The following is a 19,485-nucleotide window of genomic DNA, read 5'->3' as shown; positions in this document are numbered from 1 at the left end:
TTGAACTCAAGAATCCAATAATCGAGCTCTTAATTTTTTTTTGAGTTCAATCCTTTTCGAGTTCGAGTCGAGTTTGATAATTTTAAGCTCGCGAGTTTTCGAGTCGAGTCAAGCTGACTTTGAAAGTTTTCGAGTTCGAGTCGAGCTCAGCAATACTCAAGCTCGACTCGGCTCGTTTACACCCCTAGGTAGGGTCTCCAATGTTTATGTTCGTTTATGTTCGTGTTCATTTATGTTCGTATTCGTTTATGTTTGTGTTCGTTTATGTTCGTTTATTTATTAAATGAACGAATATGAACAAGTTATATTCTTAATAAACGAACATGAACAAAAAAACATTTTAAATGAACGAATTCCTAAGAAAATGAGTTGCTCCACGTTAGCTGTTGTAGGATCCTTCACTTACCCGTCAACTTCAGCCACAAATCCAAACCTAAAGCTCTGCAACTCAACCCTGCGCCGAAAAGAATTCATTTCTCTCTTAAAAAATTGCAAAAACGCCAACCAAATCCGCCCAATACATGCCAAAATCATTAGAACCGGCCATGACCAAGACCCTTTCATCCTCTTCCAGCTTCTATGCCTCAGCTCCACTCTATCCTCCATTAATTATGCCTCCACCATTTTTCAACAGGTCATTAACCCAAATGTCTTCCTCTACACTGTTCTCATTGATGGGTTTGTTTTGGTTGGTTCCTACTCTGCTGGGATTCGCCTTTATTATCAAATGATTGATCGGTTCATTGTGCCGGATAAGTATGTTATCACCTCCGTTTTGAAAGCTTGCGGGTCCTGTTTTGCTCTGAGGGAAGGAAAAGAGGTTCATTGCCAAGCTTTGAAACTTGGGTTAAGCTTGAATAGATCGATAACCATGAAGCTGATGGAAATCTATGGGAAGAGTGGGGAATTTGATAGTGCGAGGAAAGTGTTTGATAAAATGACGGAAAGAGATGTTATCGCCTCAACGATCATGATAAACTGTTTTCTCGACCATGGACTGATCAAGCAGGCTGTTCAGATTTTTGATGGGGTAAGGGTTAAGGATACTGTTTGCTGGACCGCGATGATTGATGGGTTGGTTAGGAACGGGGAGATGAACATGGCTTTGGAGATGTTTAGGGAAATGCAAAAGGACAATGTGAGGCCTAACGAAGTTACTATTGTATGTGTTTTGTCCGCGAGCTCACAATTGGGAGCGTTAGAGCTTGGAAGATGGGTTCATTCGTACATTGGAAAACACCATAGGATAGAGCTTAATCATTTCGTAGGGGGTGCACTGATCAATATGTATTCGAGGTGTGGTGATATCGATGAGGCTGAACGAGTTTTTGCAATGATGAAAGAGAGAAATGTGATTACATACAATCTAATGATTTCAGGGCTTGCTATGCATGGAAAGAGTATTGAAGCTATTGAGATTTTCCTAGGAATGATTAAGCAAGGGATTTTGCCGACTAGTGTTACCTTGAACTAGGAGAACAAGTTGCAAGAATTTTAATGAATCATGGGGCTGTAGATTCTGGCACTTACGTTCTTCTATCAAATGTCTATGCTTCATCAGGAAAATGGAAAGAAGCAGCTCAAATCAGGGAAAAGATGAAGGAAGGTGGGATCCTAAAAGAACCAGGTTGCAGTTCCATTGAAGTGAATAATGAGATACACGAATTTCTTCTGGGGGACCTAAGGCACCCTCAAAAAGGAAAAATATATAAGAAGTTAGAGGAGTTGAACCAAATGTTAAAAGAAGCAGGACATACTCCAGCAACAGATGTTGTTTTGCATGATATTGAAGACTGGGAGAAAGAGCAGGCCTTAGCAATACACAGCGAGAGGCTTGCAATATGCTATGGTCTAATCTCTACTAAACCGTGTACCAAAATAAGGGTTGTGAAGAACTTGAGGGTTTGTGATGATTGCCACTCAATGATCAAGCTCGTTGCTAAGATTACTGGAAGGAAAATTGTGGTGAGGGATTGCAAAAGGTTCCACCATTTTGAGAACGGGAATTGCTCTTGTGGAGATTACTGGTGATTAAAAATGAGGGAAAAAGAAAAGAATCTTAACCCTTACATAGAGGTCTACGAGCAACTCTATTGCAGTAAAAAAGATCCCGGCATGAAGGTTGAGTAAAGCTACAGTCTGGCTACCATTGCTTATAACATTCATGTCTCGACTAAATGGCAAAACTTCCGTTGTTATTCCTCTATAGTAACTCTTTTGAACACTGGAAGCCTATCATGTATACAAGGAATCTGTAAATAAGGTTTATGTTGAAAGTTCTGTTGGAAAGGATGCTTGCTTAGGGTGAAAGTGGAGTAATGCTTGACTTCTACAATGGAGAACGGTCGAAAAAACAAGTAGATGGCAATTTCAAATCTCATAATGGTATCAGATATGAATCTGATTCTGCTTCATTGCATTCGCCAAGCATGTTGGATTCATTATTCTAATCGGTAGTCTTCTTGATTCGGATCTTGATGGTTCAGTACAGTCCTAGATTGCTTTGTAACAAGGATCAAGTAAATAGAGGCAGAAAAGACCCTTGAAGGAGGAAGCTGAGGGAGATTTGGTGGCCCATGATTACGGCGAGGAAGTATAAATCGGGGAAATGGATTGTTACGGAACTTGAAGCGAAACACTCTCTGTGTCCCAGAAACAGGTTAGTCATAAAACCATGTGAAGTCGGCTATTGTCTTCTAGTATCATCTCATCGTTAGTTTGCATTGGCATTAGTATAGATGCAATGATAAAACCCTTTGATTCCTACTAGAAAATACCAATCAAAGTTCTTTCATGCGTGTGACTAAGCAGTGAAATATACTCTTGTTTAGAACTCTATTTGTTCTATTTTTGTACCCCATACATATACTCTTGTTTTTGGATGAATGATTCATTCGCTAGTTCTTTCGAGTGATTCATTTTCTTTAAGCATAAAGTGAAAGAAAAGACCAAAATAGTAGAAAGGAAGGTGAAGGTATTAAAAAGAAAATAATACATATACACACATGTACATATACACGTGTAACATAGAATTCTTTGTGCTTTCCAATTTGGCTTTATCAAAACACCATCACGTTTCGACAAACCTAATCATTATAACGAAAGAACAAATCCTCGTGAAAGAGCTTTTGGATCGTACAAGCTTCTCATTGCACCCTTTTTTCATAACCTTTTTCCTAACCAAACTCGAACACCCTACTTTTTATTCTTGGACTCGATTTACTCATTTGCATACCCATATGCAATTTGTTTCATCATACTTTTTTTTTAGTCTTATCTTTCAATTATGTACTTTATATTTTAAAATTTTATATTTAGATTATGTGTTATGAAATTTTAAAATTTAATATTTTTTTCATTTGATTTTTTTAAAAGGTCATATAATTCTAAAAAAATTAACATATATATGAACGAGTACCCAAGTTTTGCAAGACCCGAATTATAGGTACCCGAGTTTAATAGGTCGAGACACGAACCGACTGTTTTGGTACTCGAAAAACTAGGTATCCAACATCTTGAATACCCAAACATGTAGGTTCAAGTTTTGCAAGACCCGAATTATAGGTACCCGAGTTTCATAGGTCGAGACACGAACCGACTGTTTTGGTACTCGAAAAACTAGGTATCCAACATCTTGAATACCCAAACATGTAGGTTCTTGATAATGAACACCTCTAATGGATTTAAACTTTGTTGAGGAAGTGGATCATTTCTAAATCAATTCTACCAAAAAATTCTGATCAAATTTCCATCAAATCTTTTAAATTGACAATTCACTTCATCTTGACATTTTTTTATTGATTATTAGTGCTAACACGTTATTATAAAACTAACATATAAATCTACTTTTATAGTTATAATCATCTTGCATATATTATATATTTTTTTAAGATTTATATATATAATTATTTATACTTAAATTTTATATTTTATAATAAGCAAAAAGTCATCAGAAGCCCTCGAATTTTTTTTTAAAAATCAATGTAACCCTTGAATTTTATTTTCATCTAAAACTTATAAACAAATCCAATGAGACCCTTTGACCAACATTTTCTGTCATTCACCTTTACGGTGTTGATGCGGCGGTTCACGGTGTTAAAGTAACAGTCCACTATGATTGATGACATGGCAAATGACATGATAGATGGGCCAAATTGTTTTTTTTCCTTGTTCGAGAGCCAAATTAGTTTTTCTTTTAAAGTTCAAGGGCTTATTTATTTTTTAAAATAATTGTTTAAAATTTTAAAATAATAAAAAAATTAAATATAAATATACAATTATTAAATTATTAAAAATTTAAAATATATATTTTAAAAATACTAAAAATAATATGAAAAAATAAATAAATGTATATCTTAAACTATAAAATGATGACTTATAAATTACTAATTTTTTTAAAAAAAAGATATATTATACATAATATATGCATGTAACATATATGATCAACACTTATATAGTTATATAAAATATTTTTACTGGATTATTCGAGACTTATAAATTTTGTATTTAAATATGATTAGAAAAAATATTAAATTTTTTGTATCAATACACACATTTAAACATAATTCAAGCAATACTAAGGACTATTCATAAACCCTTGCACACCATCTAATAAGTTAGTATATAAAGTGACACTTAATAATTATCTAATATGATTAGATTTGTGTATTGATGCGTGCAATTTATGATGTTTTCTAGTTATATTTAGATACAAAAACTATACATCTCTATTAATTCCGTTAGAGTACTTTGTATAAGTGTTGATGATATGACCATATGTTAGATGTATATATTATGATAATACATATTTTTGAAAATATTTTGATTTTTTAATAATTTATTTTTTATCATGTTATAGCTTATGATATATATTTAATTTTTTTTAATTTTAAATAATATTTATAGTATTTTTAAAATATTTTTAAATTTTTTAATATTTAATTTTTTTGATTTTTGAATATTTTATATATTATATTTTAAACATTTTATTTTTTTTAAAAAATATGCCTCTTCATTTAAAAAAAAACCAAATTTGCCCTCGAACAAGACCAAAAAACCAATTTAGTCCAGCTACCACATCATCAGCAACCTTGGACCATCGCATCAGCATTGTAAACTATCACAACAGTATCGTGAACTGTCACATCAGCATCATAATGGTCAACGATGAAAATTGTTGGTCAAATAATCTTATTGTGTTTGTGTTCTGAGTTGAAGGATCACGTTGGATAAAAAATAATTCCATAAAGACATTAATTTTTTTAAAGTACATAGGCATCTGATGCTTTTTTTCTTTTATTGTATGAACCACTAGATACAAATATAATGACAAAATATATTACTCAAAAATAAAATTATAAATAATAATAATAGAAAAACTTACACGTCTAGTAGTGGTGTTCAATCAGTCGGTTCGGTTAATCGATCGAATCGAACTTTCAAAATTCTATTAATCAATTTTTTTTACTTTAACTGTTAATCGGACCAAAAATTTTCGAAAATAATTAACCGAGCCGAACAAAGTTTGATTAATCGGTCGGTTAACCAAATTATATAAAATTTTAAATAATATATATTATATATTAAATATATTAATATTTTTGGCTAATTCAGTTAATCCGATCGGTTAGTTCGGTTGATTAATTCGGTTAAAACCAAAAATTTAAACACACCTAAAACTATTAATAAATAAATAATATAAATAATATATTAAAAATTTAAAAATTCTTGTTAATTAACTAATTTCTAACTGAATTAACTGATAACCGAACTTTGAAAAAATCATTAACTGTAATTCAACCGAGCTTAAAATTAACTGACCGATTAACCAAATTTTTTTTGTTTGGTCGGTTAAATCGATTAACCGAAATTTTGAACACCCCTAATGTCTAAGATTAATTAAAAATATAAAGTTTGATATAACTCGTGCTAAAGAGTATAACCAAGTATGAATGATGATCAACGATGAAGAAAAAGCAATTTTGGAAAAGAACAGAAACTAAATTGATAAAAAAAATTAAATATAATTGATCAAATTTGTTAAATTATTTTAAATTAGAACCAAACTGATATAATATATAATATTTGAGGACTAAAATCATATCAAGACACTTAACTATTATGTCTAATATTTAACAGTCCAATTATATGTTTGTAATATTTAAACTAAATGATTAAATTATAATGTTTAAAAACTCATGATCCATTTGTAATTTGATTAATAATTGAGTAACATTGACCAAATGTATAATTATACAAAATATTTTAACTACCACGTGAGATTCTCTGTTAAATAACAATGGGCAATTGGCTTAATTCAATGCATTTATATAGTCGAGTGACCAGATTGATAAAATTTCAAAAACAATGGTCAAAATAAAAGGGGCAATAGTTAGGTGGTCACTCGTATAGTTTACCCTTTATTTTAAATAATTTACCTTTAATTTTTTAACTAATTTATTATTATTCGTTGAGTTCTTTCGAAATTTATATTTTTATAAATTAAATTGATAGTGTTCATTGTTAGTGATACTAAATCATGTTCGTCGAACGTAAAAGAATCATCCTATATTTTTAAGTGTGTATTGCCAGTTTAACAATTTATTAATAACATTACACGTGACCCGTTTTCCCCCTTTAATGTGTATCGCCAGTTTAACATCTAATCATGTTTTGTTTAAATTCAGTTATTGTGATATACATATGTTAAAATTATTGCTATTTGAATCAAAGGATTTTTAAAAAATTGATTGATGTAAAAACTGATTTGATTAATTAAATTAAATTTGAGTAATTAATTTTATAATTTTTTAAATTTAAATGAATTAATTAATTGTAGATTTGATTCGATTCTCAAATTAATTTATTATTTAAATGAATTAAAAATAAGATAAAATACACAAATAATCTCCGACTATAAGATATTATTTTATTAAATCCGTTGACTATTAAAGATTGAAAGGTTAGCTACGCCACATTGACTTGGTTTATACAACGAGTGACTCCAATTACTTCATGTAAGACCCTAACTCATCGCTTGATCCTTTTCTCCACCTTTCATTTGCTATTTAATTGTTGTTATTTCATGCACTTCCCTTGTAATCTCTGCACTGAACATAGTGACCTTATGGATTACTTTATGATAGGTTTATAATATTTAGTTTCTGGGTGTTTTATTTTAGTAAATTCAATGTTTTTCTGACGATCTATTGGCTGGTAGTTCCTGCTAATTTCCGTTTCTCCTCAGTGCTGAACTTTTTCCCAAAAAGTAATGCGGAGTGTTCAACACTGAAAAAAGAAAAAGAAAAAAAGAAGAAGTTGCTTTTGTAATATGGGTTCCAAGTCGTTACAAATGAAAGTGGAATTTACTTCAATTGATATGAGAATGATACCTAATCATTTGTAGTTTAATGTAAAAAAAATTGATCACTTTGGATAATGAATTTACTTTGTTTGATATAAGGTTGATTCATGTTCTTTGGATATTTCTTTTTTTGCTTCGTATATCTCATTTATCTTTTTACTTTCTTTTCAACTTCAGTTAGATGCAAAGTTTGTGTGGAAGAAATCAGAAAATGAAGCTATTAAAGTTTTGCTTGCCGGCAGCCTTTGCATAAATGAACTATTTGGTCAAATAGAGAGCATAATGGAGAGCAAATCTAATAGGGGGATAGATTCAGATGAAAGCATAAAGTGTTCGGAAGTTGAAAACTTTGACGAGCAGGAACTGGTCGATCATGAGCTTTCAGACAACATTGATCTATGCTTGGGAGAAGTCGACAAGATTATAGACGAGTCTACTGAGAGTTTACCTTTGTTAGGCAACGTTGCAGAACCTTATACTGGCATGGAGTTTCAGTCAAGAGATACTGCAAAGGAATTCTATGTTTCTTATGGCAGACACATTGGTTTTACAGTGCGAATCTATCGTGATCGACGTTCATGGATAAACAATACGGTAATAGGTCAAGACTTTGTTTGCTCAAAAGAAGGTTTCCGTCAAAAGAAATATATGTATGGAAAAGACAGGGTTCTACCTCCCCCACCAATCACTCGAGAAGGTTGCCCTGCAATGCTGAGGTTGGCTTTAAGGGATGGGGCAAAATGGGTTGTTACCAAATTTGTCAAGGAGCATAATCACTCATTGATGTCACCTGGAAAAGTACCATGGCGAGATTAGATTTCTAGTTCATCCTATCGTATTCAATATAGATAAGATGATACGAAGTATGGATCAAGATTAGTGAGACGATCTTTCTGGTTTCACACAGCCATTTAGAAATAGAACTGTAAGCGTGCTCAAGTATGATGCACCATGTGCCATCATCCTTTTTCTCCTAATGTTTTCCTTCTATAATGTTTTTTTCCCTTGTGGGATGAAAAGGATCGGAGAATACAGGAGCTAACCCAAGAACTGAACAATGAGAACCAAAAATGTAAATGACGATGTGCTGCTTACCAGGAATATTTATCTTTTTAGAAACAAAGAAAAAATTAATTTGATTTAGGTTAGATAATGATTTTAGTCCCACTATCATGTTCAAATTACGGTTTAGTCCCTTTGATTTGATTTGGTATTCTTTTTAGTTAGTTGGAATTAGTGTTTTCTATAACTCAACAACATTTTGATCGAAAAATTAATTTATTACTTTGACTAACTAATGATATTATATAAATAAAGTATAAGAACTAAATCCCAAATTTGAGAATAAAAGATAAACAAACCATAATTTGACCTTTATTTTATTTTCGGACATTATTAATCCACCCAAATACTACATCGTAAAAGGGGATTAATTGCTGAACAGCTCCCTTAGGCCTTAGCATGAAAGCATAAAATCAATCATAATGGAGGATTGGTATCAAAAGATATATTATAGGTTATGATCCACTTACACCTAATGTAAAACTTTTAATTTTATATTTTTAGGATCGTTAGATAAGTTAAAATAGACGACTGAGATTATCTTGGATTTTTTCTCTTGTGGATATCTTCTTATTTCTTATTGTTAATCTCAATCGTCTACTTGCACTTATTCAATGATCTTAAAATGACGTAAAACTAAAAATTTACCTAGGTGTAAGTAGGTCCTAATACTAAAGAAAACAACATTCAATTTTAGAAATTACGTGGATAACCTATCATCAACATGCAATTATAATTTAAAAGTTAAAAGAAAAATAGTTTCATATAGGTTTTCCTGCCAGGAATCTGCTGTAAAAATCCAAGGCCTCTTGAGGTTTATATTCTGGGACGGTGTGTCCTGCTCCCTGGATTCATATACACATAAAATGATTAGAATCAAACCTGGGAATTTGATAAATTTTACAGTTCACAACATTTCTCTAAAGATGTATCCTTGAATGGTTGATACCTTTATGGTTAAAAAGGTCAAGTTGTGGTCATAACCTTGTAAATACCTGCAAGTGCATTCCAAAAGATAATTCAAAGTCAATTCCAAAGTAACAGATTCAGCATGAGATCCGGGGATTGACTGAATTTTACCCTGCAACTTGTCCATTGGAAGTCCATGGCCTCCATTCATCCACTATCTCGTATCCGATCGATCTTGTCCAGGCTTCAGTCCCGGTGAATGGAACACACATATCATGATCCCCACTGCAACAAAAGTTGAACACAAACTATTTATAAGAGAATCCAGCACTCATTTTACCTTCAAACCCGAAATTCAGTAAAAGAAACCTGTATATGAGTGCTCGATATCCCCTGGAAGTAAGATTCTTGTGATACTTGATCATGCTGCCGGCATCATGGTTATATAAAATGTTGTCCGTACATAACTCCCATTCACCGATCGCAGCCTCCTATGTGTTGAAGGATCATAAAATCATTCTTTTTTTTTTGGAAAACAAGGAGAATAATGACTTTGAGACTGCTTACGTTTTCAGCATGAATTGCCTTCCTAACTGCAGGGTCATTCAGCCATTTTGTTGCTACTTCATCATCCTACGCAGTTTTTGTAAAATTTTGAATATGTAATTTATCAATATACTTCCAATAAGATAGTTTGATACGCGTAACGAATAAATAAGAACAATCACATCGGTTGTATGAGTCGGATCTTGACTGAAAAGAGTAGATGAAACTATAAACTAAACTCCTTAAGAGCAAAGCTACAAATTTCGTGAGAAACAAGTTTCGAATAAGCAATCTTCACATGGAATAAGTTAAACTTACAGTGCACGGAACACTTAGGCTATTGAGAAGTTGTGGCCACGTTGGAACGATTCCATCTCTTACAGGAGCTCTAACTGGCCAGGCACGGCCAAACATCCTTGTCCTTACAGCAAGAGGCCTGTCGGTCTCACCGAGCTTTCGGAAGCTCGAAGGTAGTCCGGTAGTCTCGGGTGTTTCGGGGCTATGATAACAAGGTTCTAGGATGTTGTATATGTTTAATTGCCTTATGTTCTGCAATTAATCAAACGTTTAGAATCAAATAAAAGAAAATGCAAATTCTAACTATCCGAACTTTCCCGGTTAAACAGGCTATTACCTGATCAACTTTTTCCAGTTTGCTCTCACAAGTTTCAGTGAGTGGATTATAGAAATTACCCTTGCACTCATTTTTAGCCTCCTGGAAAAATATAGATTGAACTATCAGAACTATGTTTTCAGGAAATAGAACTATGACCTTTTCTTCAGTCCAGCACTTACAACAAGTTAGAATGCAACCGCTTCCGATAGTAATCCGGAAACTTTCAAAAGAAATCTATAGAAACAAATGAAAAACAAGTGTAAAAGTTCAAAATTTTTGGTGACCGAGTTACAAAATCTTGGGTTCCTAGGTACACTATAGTTGCTTAATCACATCTCTTTATTGGTGAAGCTCCTAACTCTATTACATTAAAAACCACACCTTATGCCATCAGAACATGCATTTCTTACAAGTATTAGTTATCGAACTTAAATTTACTCATTAAAAGCGGTAAAACATCAAGCATATCGAGTAGATTCGGGTCAAAAGTATAACAAAAAGTTCAAAAACTTTTACTGCAGCAGAATTTCAGAACAAGTAATTACATATAGTACTGGCACCTTCCATAAGGTGCCATTGAAGGAAAAATCTAGTGTCATAAAGGAACAAGAACTAGCACAAGATATATCTATGAGGACTGCTCACCTCGTATAGGTCATCTGAAATCAGGCCCATTCCATGAGCAAATGGAACAAGAGCATTGCCATCAAAGTCATCATCTGCGACTCCGTTTCCCACAAGGTATCCCTGTGTGACATATTCAAATTGCAGCTAGAATGCACGTGTTTTCAGTTTAAACATCAACCAAAATACTCTCCATAGAAACTCGTACCTTGAAATTAAGAACAGGCTTTGTGTGAGCATCGATTCCTGCAAAAGAGTCGTACTGCACTTTAGATTCATCCTTTCGACTTATTAAAGTTTAAACTAAGAGGATATTAGATATACATACATTATACATACCTTTCACTACTTCAAAAGATAGAGTAGGCACATATATTCCAGCATACGACTCTCCGGCAATAAAAAAGGTGTTCGAGAGGAACTCGGGGTATAGCTCGAACCACTGTTACACAACAGATACTTGAGACTCAAGTATCACCCCAAATAAAGAACTTGAACAATAATAATGAGTAAAATTTGTTACATAACCTTGAACAGAAATGCATGGGTGTCAATGGCAGTCTGTAGGTCACCAGTCGTATAATCGCTTTCATTCTTCGAATACGAAAACCCGACCCCAACTGGAGAATCTAAATATATAATGTTGGATACCTGAAATGAGAAGTAAAAAAAAAAATCCTGTTAACTTTACTTTTACCACAATGAGGAAATGAGCATAACAATACTGAAAATCTAGTAACCTTGGACCAACTATAGAGATTGAGCTGCAAATGGGGCAAACTCTCATTTTTCTTAGGTGATTCAAAATTGAAAGGCCCTGTAATGAACAGTCAAAAAAAAAGATTTTTCTTTGTCAAAATGATTGTGAAACATTTTATGCTTCATGTAAGAATATACCATGCTCGTAAACAAAGCCGTCAAAGCTGGAGCATCCAGGTCCACCATTGAGCCAAAGAACCACTGGGTCCTCTGATGGCTTCCTTTCAGATTCCACAAAATAGTAAAACATGTTCTTCCCATGATTTTGATCAATATTCACATACCTTCAAGAACCAAAATGAAAAGCAATGAACTAGAAAAAAAAGATGAAATTTATATACAAAAAAGCTGGAGTGAGGGAATACCCAGAGTAGTGTTTGGAAGGAAAAGTGCCGGAAAACCCAGGAAGTTGAGTGACAAGTGCACCCTCAGGAGCTGACTGACTGAATACCACTAAGCCACAGAAGAGGCAAAAGCATATGAATTTGTCAGTCATTGCTACAGCTTTTTTTAGTACAAGTTTTCAGGGTGGATTGATTGATGATATTTTGTGTGGGATTTAAAGAGTTCGTTGTTTCTGAAATGTACTTGAGAATATTTGTTTTGGTTCAAGACAATGACACGAAATGATGGTTTGTTCCTTTCGCGTTGTTAAAAGATTTTGCATGCTTTCAAGGCAAGAAAACATAGGAGAGATACAACGGATATTACAAACTTATATACGGTTAAGGAAATGTGTTATTAGACATGTTAATATTTTTTAATATTTCCGGTAAAGTATTACTTAAAACATTATTTTTTCTACTGAAAATGTTAATATTGAGCGCTACCTAAAATGTTATTTTTTTCTACCAGTTTCTCTACCGAAAATTAGATAACGAAATTAACATATCTAGTAAAAAAATAATGATTTAGATAGCGTTTTACTAGAAATATTAAAAAAAAATTAACATTTACGATAACGTTTTTACTTAATCGTATATTAAGTTGTCGTACAACATAGCTATCCTATAGGGGGAATATATGAATTAAGGGTTCATTTATATTTGTTTTACGAAAAAATAGATTTCTGAAAATGAATTTCATAAAATAAATTATATTTTTTAAAAATTATTTTTGGGTATTTGAATGGTGTTATGTAATTCATTTTTCATTGGATGGTAATTCTTTTAAAAAAAATATTTATTATAAACATCAAATACAATAAATAATATTATTTAATTTACAAAATAATAATAATATTTATAAAATATTAGATTAATTTATTTAATATATGTCAATATTATTATTAAAATATTATATCTATAATTGTATAAATAAAAATATTAAGATTATTATATTTTATTAAAATAAAATTATAATAAACTATATTAATTATTTATTAAAATAAGAATTAATTATATTAATTACTTAATAAAATAATAATAATAATAATAATAATAATAATAAAATAATAAAAATTATAATATGAAAATAAGAATATTATATTATATTTTAAAGAGTATATTTTAAATATTTAAATAATTCTATAATATTATTTTTATAAAAATAATAAATAAAATTAATTTTATTAATAATTTTTTATATATTATTAAAATAAAAATATAATAAAATATATTATAATAATATCATTATAACACAAAAATATAATATTATATTATTAAGATTATCAATAAATATAATTTAATAATTAATAATTTTATTAAAATTATACTAAAATAATATATTAATATTAAATATGTAAAATAATAATATTTTTAATGTTTATGCTTTGAAGTGAAAAGTTCGTAAAATGACTTACAAAAAATCAGACCGTAAGACGTTTTTCATAAAATACAAACGAAATTTAGTTGATCAGGAAAATAAATTACATTGATTATCTGTTTTCAACTAATCGAACACTAAAAAATAAGGAGATAAAATTAGAAGAACCAATTACAATTAAATAAAGAGAAAATAAACACACCCTAAGTGATCCAATGAGACCCAAACCACTTGATAATGACACTTGAGGCTCTGAGTTTGAGGTTGCGGTACGATTACCGAAGGTAGCAATCATATCCCCATTACTATAAATAAAAATACCATACACAACGGTCAATGCCTTAGCCATTACTCTATTTTTCTTTTAAAAAATATATTTCAACCTTAGCCATTACTCATTTACTTATAATAATGGCAATGCCACTATACCTGTTTAACGCAAGGAGAAAAGCATATATTAGCCAGCAAAAATACACGTGAAATGCTTTTGATTCTTGTAGCTGAAGCATCTCTTCTCTGGTTCATATCTGACATGAACACAAACCGTGGCAGAGCTATATGATGTTTAAGGCCGGCACGTGCCCCTGAAATTTAAAATTAATTTTATTAAATTTTTAATTTTTATAGATGTACCCGTCCTGAATTTAGTTTGTACCTCCCAAAATTTATTTATACCTAAAAGTAACTAAAAATGCCTATTATAAACATTATTTTTATTTGTGTTTAAAAATTCTTTCATCAATTCCGAATCAAAATAAACCTAAAAATATATCTAGTTAAAACTCAAACCCAATATGCAATTCAAATTTGATATACAATCCAAATCCAATACCCTTAACCTCAATAGCAATTGGTAACGATCAACTCAACTCCCTTCAAATTCAGTTTGAATCCAATACCGGAAAATGGTAAAATCATTACATATTCTCATATTTCAACGGGGTTAATCTAGAAAAATTCCAATAACATGATAAGACTATAATCTGTCAAAAAAATTATAACACAACCTAAAAATCTGAAGAAAAAAATAGTCTACAAACCTACAAAAAAAGTAGAGAAGAATTAACAGAAGAAACTAAAATAAATAGAGAAAATTTAAAGAAAATGTCAAACCTTTATTGAGATTTTTCGGTGACGGCGAATATCTTCAACCATGAATTCGTACGGTGAGCAACTACGACGAGTAGACAAATATTCTCTGAGACCACATGGATCATACGATGGAACAACTTTCTAAAAATCAAAATATTATATTTGAATTAATTAATATATATCAAACATAAATTTATAAATATCAAACATAATATCAAAATAATATATATATATATTAATTCAAAGAAATTTTTTTATGCATACTAAATCAAAGAATTAAAATTTACTAATACTAAATCAACATATAATCAAATTACTAAATCAAATCTATATTTCATAACATTAATTAATAAGTACATTTTAAAAATTAAAATAATATATTTTGAATCAATCAAAGAATTAAAATCTATAAATAATTTTAAATAATTGATAAAAATATTAATATTATATATCGTAACCTATTTCTTAGTGAACCATGACATTCTCGGCGTATATGTATTTGTTATATATATTCATAACATTTTCAGCTTTTAACTTTTTTTCTTATCGTTGAAATGTCTTAGGCCCACCAGTTTAAACTCTGATAACTTTTTATGTGAAACCTAAAATGTTAATAATATTCATAATATTTACCGATTATAACTCATTTTCTTACCATGTATAACATTTTAGTGCAACCTGTAGATGCTCGTTTTTGTCCGGGGCTAGGACAGAGTAGACCCGAAGCAGAGCAATTGGAGGCCCAAACCAATGACCCGGTAGAGCAGCTCACGTGAAGCCCTGGAAAACCAAAAAATAGTTATCATGAATTAACCACTAGAAACTGTAAATGGTGGTTTTAATTTTCAGTTAACCACTAAAGAAAGTGTCAGTTTTTTTTAGAGGGGATTAACCACTGAAAAGGAGGGAGCATTGGAGGGAGAGGATCACAAATTACAGAGACAGGGAATTATCGGAGAGAAATATCGGCCATCACGAGAGGAAGACGAAGGGAACCAGAGACCATTTTTTTTAAAAAAAAAAACAGAAAGCACAAAAAATTGTGGTCCCATTTTTCCATTCTTCTTTTACACAATAGAACAATAAGGAAAACATAAGCAATGTAAACAACATTCCTTTTCCCGTATTCAAAGAGCAAGCAGTGTAACAGGGGTTTTCCATACCATTGTCGAAGCAATACAAATTTATTGAGGTATTTTTTATATTGCATTTTTTTTACTTTCCAGTGCTTTTATGTATGTTTAATAGTGAAATATGAGTGAATAAAATAAGAAGAGAGGGGTCGATTACCTAGTTAAGTGTCGGTCGCCGGAGTTGAGACCATCGGAGGGGAGAGGCTCGAGCGATCAAAAGGGTCCTACACCAAATAGGGTTTGTCTCCTTTATTTTTCTAGAGTATAAAGAATAAAAATATAGTTTCGATTTTGCTTACCTTGTTGGGTTGGGTTCTCGCCGGAGTGATGGAATCTCGGTGGTGCATGAGATGAGTGAGAGAAAAGTGAAGAAAGAAGATGTTAAGGGTTTGGTTATGAGAGATTTGGAGAGGTTAGCTTAGGTTTTGATTACTGGGATTGTTTTTTTAGAAGAATGAGAGAGGTTACGGCTAAGTAAAAAAGAAAAGAGGAGACCAAATGGGCTTCAGGGCAAATTGTAGTCTAAAATAATATAATAATATATATATATATATATAAATTCATTGAAACAACAACGTTTAGCCTTAGATGAACCCGCGTCTGGTAAGTGGAGTAATTATATGCGTAGTCCATTATCGTTTGACATGTTGTGTTTTGGTCCTTAAATCAGTCTTTTACGTTTTCAATTTAGCCTTCATATTTTAAGCGTTTTACATTTTAGTCCAGTTACATATTAGGGCCATTTTTGCACTGTTTTTATATTGGTTGTGTAATTTATAGAACTTTCATTTTGGTCCTTGAACGAATCTTTTGCGCCTTTTTAATTTGGTCTTCATATTTATGAGCGCTTTTCATTTTAGTCCTGAAATGTTTTTTTTGTTTATTTTTGAAATATAATTTGTAATTTTGGTTGTTTGACAATTTAGGCACTTAGCATGTATTTTTTTTGTTAATGGTTAATTCTACTTTGCATGCTTAGTTTAATCTTACTTTATTCTGATCCTTCATGGTAATTTTGAATATGAAATCGAATTTCTAATAGTATGCTTTATTGTATATATTGTTTTATTTTAATGTATGCCAATGTCGTTGTATGCATGTATATACCATATCACCATACTTTATTTTAGACTTAGGTGTTCATTTGAATAAAGGATATTATTTAATTAATTTTTACATGACATTATTTTGCATAATTTGCATGATAGCCGCACGCGCATAACTCGACTTATTATATAATCGGACTAAGGGTAATACCCTTTTAATTTAAAATTATTGAAGTGGGCAGTCATAACTGATTTGAGGTCCTCTTTTAATGATTTTAAAATAAAAGTGTATCCCGAAAGTGAAACAAAAAAATTGATTCGTCACCTAAAATTTGGGAACGAGAGAAAAAGAAATGTTCGTTTATTTAAATATATCAAGAAAATGTTGTTATATCTTTAAGATCTGGTCTCGATATTTGTAAATAATCGAACATTCTTTATCTTCCTAAAACGACTTGGTAATTTTAATTTAATTTATTTGAGTGCTTTTGAATGTTTTAAATTTATATCTTTGTTTTATGGGATCAAAAATAAAATTAAATTCGAATTTGTAAAGTTCATTGCAAAGACGTTAATTAATCGACTAGGTACCGATTTAGGGCGTTGTGGGGGTGCTAATCCTTCCCCAAACGTAATCGACTCCCGAACTCGGATTTTGATAACGCAGACCTCAATTTGTTGTTTTAATTAAAATTAATTTTTATTTAAAATGACAAAGAATTTTTGGGTGCCCAATCACACCCTAATCAAAGATTGGTGGCGACTCTTCGAACCGTATTTTTCGATTGTAAAGGAAATTCAAAATTTTTTGAAACGAGAGGTTTTTTTAAATCACATTTGTTTTTAAATTAAAAAGGGACAATTAAGAATTAATGTGGTTTTCAAAATCTCACATTTTTTCACTTTTTAGAAAAAAATCGTTTCGACAGCTTGGCGACTCCGCTGGGGACTTTTTTTTAGAGAGTCAGGCTAATAGTCGATTAATTAATTGTCTTTGCAATTGAAAATTATAAATTCGTTTTAATTTGGTTTTTGATCCCTTGTTTTGTTTTTAATAAGTTTTGTTTGTATTTTGATTTCTTTAATTTAATTCGATTAACAATTAAATAGTTGTACTGATTTGTTTGCTAATGATTTCAGAATAATTGTGTGTTTTGGGAATTGATTTTGAGTGTTTTTATTGATTGTTTTTTCCGCTTTTCCTCACACGCTGCACAGTTGCATTATCATAACATGAGCTAAAACCTCGCTCCGTCCTATTTAAGTAGGAGTGAGAGACTATGCCCTCGTGTGGTTTTCACCTCCGCATGGGATAGTGGATTGCTCCTGGAGCTCACGCCTTATGGTCCTCGTGATGGTAATCACCTCCGCATGGACATAAGGAGGTGTGTTCCCTCGAAATTGAACTCGATCCCCTAAAGCCTGTGATGGGTCATGATTGAGGGTTCGACAGCCCAAGGGGGCACCGACAAGGACAATTCGAGAACCTATTACTTTAGAACCGAACCCAACATATAGTGAACATAGAGCCCGAACTTAGGTCGAGCCTAACCCAAACCCTAAGAGTCCCATGAAAAGGGTACACAAGGAAAAGCTTTTTGAGTCATTTATTTTCACTTTTCGAATAAATGCATGCGAACTAGAAATCATGCGGTTAGGTTTATTTGTCAAGCAAGCATGTGAATTAGATATTATGCGGTTAGGGTTTTAATGTTCAAACAAAGCATGGAGGTAGATATCATGTTGGGTAGGATCTAATAAAACATGATTGGGTAGCCAACATGTAAGGGTAGGTTTTATTTAATGATTATGATATTTATTATCTTGTTGTTGATATTATGTGTACTAACCCATTTTTTTCTATGTCTATGTCTATTTTGATTTTATTGCATTTACATCTTCATGTCATCACAAGGTGTTAATTTGCAAGTGATTGACTAATGAGAAGGCTAGACATATTGAGACAAAAAATTCTCAACCATGTAGTCAAAACCGGGAGATACAAAGATGTTCGACTGATCATGAAGAATGATATCTGCTGAATGAAGAAATCAAACTGATTGAAGACTTCCTTTAATGGGGAAAAGGCCAAGATGTTGATTCAAGAGATAGATACAATTATACCAAGGACGAGAATACCCTTCACAAAGACATGAAGATCACTTCGTATTGAAAGTAAAAATGGAGACCTCAAGATTCAATTTAAAGATATCTGGCGTCATCAAAGGTGATAAAGTACGCCGACAACTTTGGGTGCAATATTAGATTCCATGAAGAGTACGGCTCAAGGAAATGAAGAAATGAAGAATCACATTTATATTTTGACTACATGGTGTACTGAATTCTTGTTGTCTAAATGAAGGTTGTTCTATAGTGGTCACTTTTAGGATTAACACCTTGTGCATGTGCATTTGCATTTGCATTTGCATTCTTATTAGCATTAATTTATTTATTTTGTTATTGTTGCTTTTTGTCATTTTGTTATCTCATTTGTACTAACTTGTTTCTATATTGTTTTTTTCTCTTTGTCCGCATTGCATGATCATGACATATTCAAAAAGTGTTGATTTG

General features: G+C 31.5%; 1 protein-coding gene and 1 pseudogene across 1 annotated transcript; one reads left to right on the top strand and one right to left on the bottom strand.

Moving 5' to 3' along the window:
• The first annotated feature begins 364 nt into the window (after positions 1-364).
• On the top strand, positions 365-2,727 carry LOC120139070 (annotated as a pseudogene).
• Positions 2,728-9,078: 6,351 nt separating this feature from the next.
• Positions 9,079-12,556, bottom strand: LOC120139057 (serine carboxypeptidase-like 20). The gene is made up of 14 exons (XM_039154395.1): positions 12,245-12,556; positions 12,018-12,163; positions 11,861-11,937; positions 11,649-11,771; positions 11,460-11,562; positions 11,329-11,366; positions 11,142-11,243; positions 10,515-10,595; positions 10,199-10,429; positions 9,902-9,967; positions 9,704-9,825; positions 9,506-9,619; positions 9,375-9,420; positions 9,079-9,270 (listed from the first exon to the last, which is right to left on the bottom strand). The coding sequence occupies exons 1-14, from the start codon at positions 12,373-12,375 to the stop codon at positions 9,187-9,189; spliced, it is 1,464 nt and encodes a 487-aa protein (XP_039010326.1). The 5' UTR covers positions 12,376-12,556; the 3' UTR covers positions 9,079-9,186.
• Between the last annotated feature and the right edge of the window lie 6,929 nt (positions 12,557-19,485).

Source organism: Hibiscus syriacus, unplaced genomic scaffold, assembly GCF_006381635.1.
Source record: "Hibiscus syriacus cultivar Baekdansim isolate YM2019G1 unplaced genomic scaffold, ASM638163v2 tig00110721_pilon, whole genome shotgun sequence".
Lineage (NCBI taxonomy): Eukaryota > Viridiplantae > Streptophyta > Magnoliopsida > Malvales > Malvaceae > Hibiscus > Hibiscus syriacus.
The sequence above is the reverse complement of the archived record's forward strand: the minus strand, read 5'-3'. Positions and strand labels throughout refer to the sequence as shown.

Excerpts from the sequence above, each read along its gene's own strand:
- LOC120139057 (XM_039154395.1), bottom strand. The coding sequence starts at position 12,375 with ATGACTGACAAATTCATATGCTTTTGCCTCTTCTGTGGCTTAGTGGTA. Across the intron at positions 11,938-12,017 it reads CGGCTTTGTTTACGAGCATG|GGCCTTTCAATTTTGAATCA; the intron begins GTATATTCTTAC and ends TGTTCATTACAG. Across the intron at positions 11,367-11,459 it reads ATCTTTTGAAGTAGTGAAAG|GAATCGATGCTCACACAAAG; the intron begins GTATGTATAATG and ends ACTCTTTTGCAG.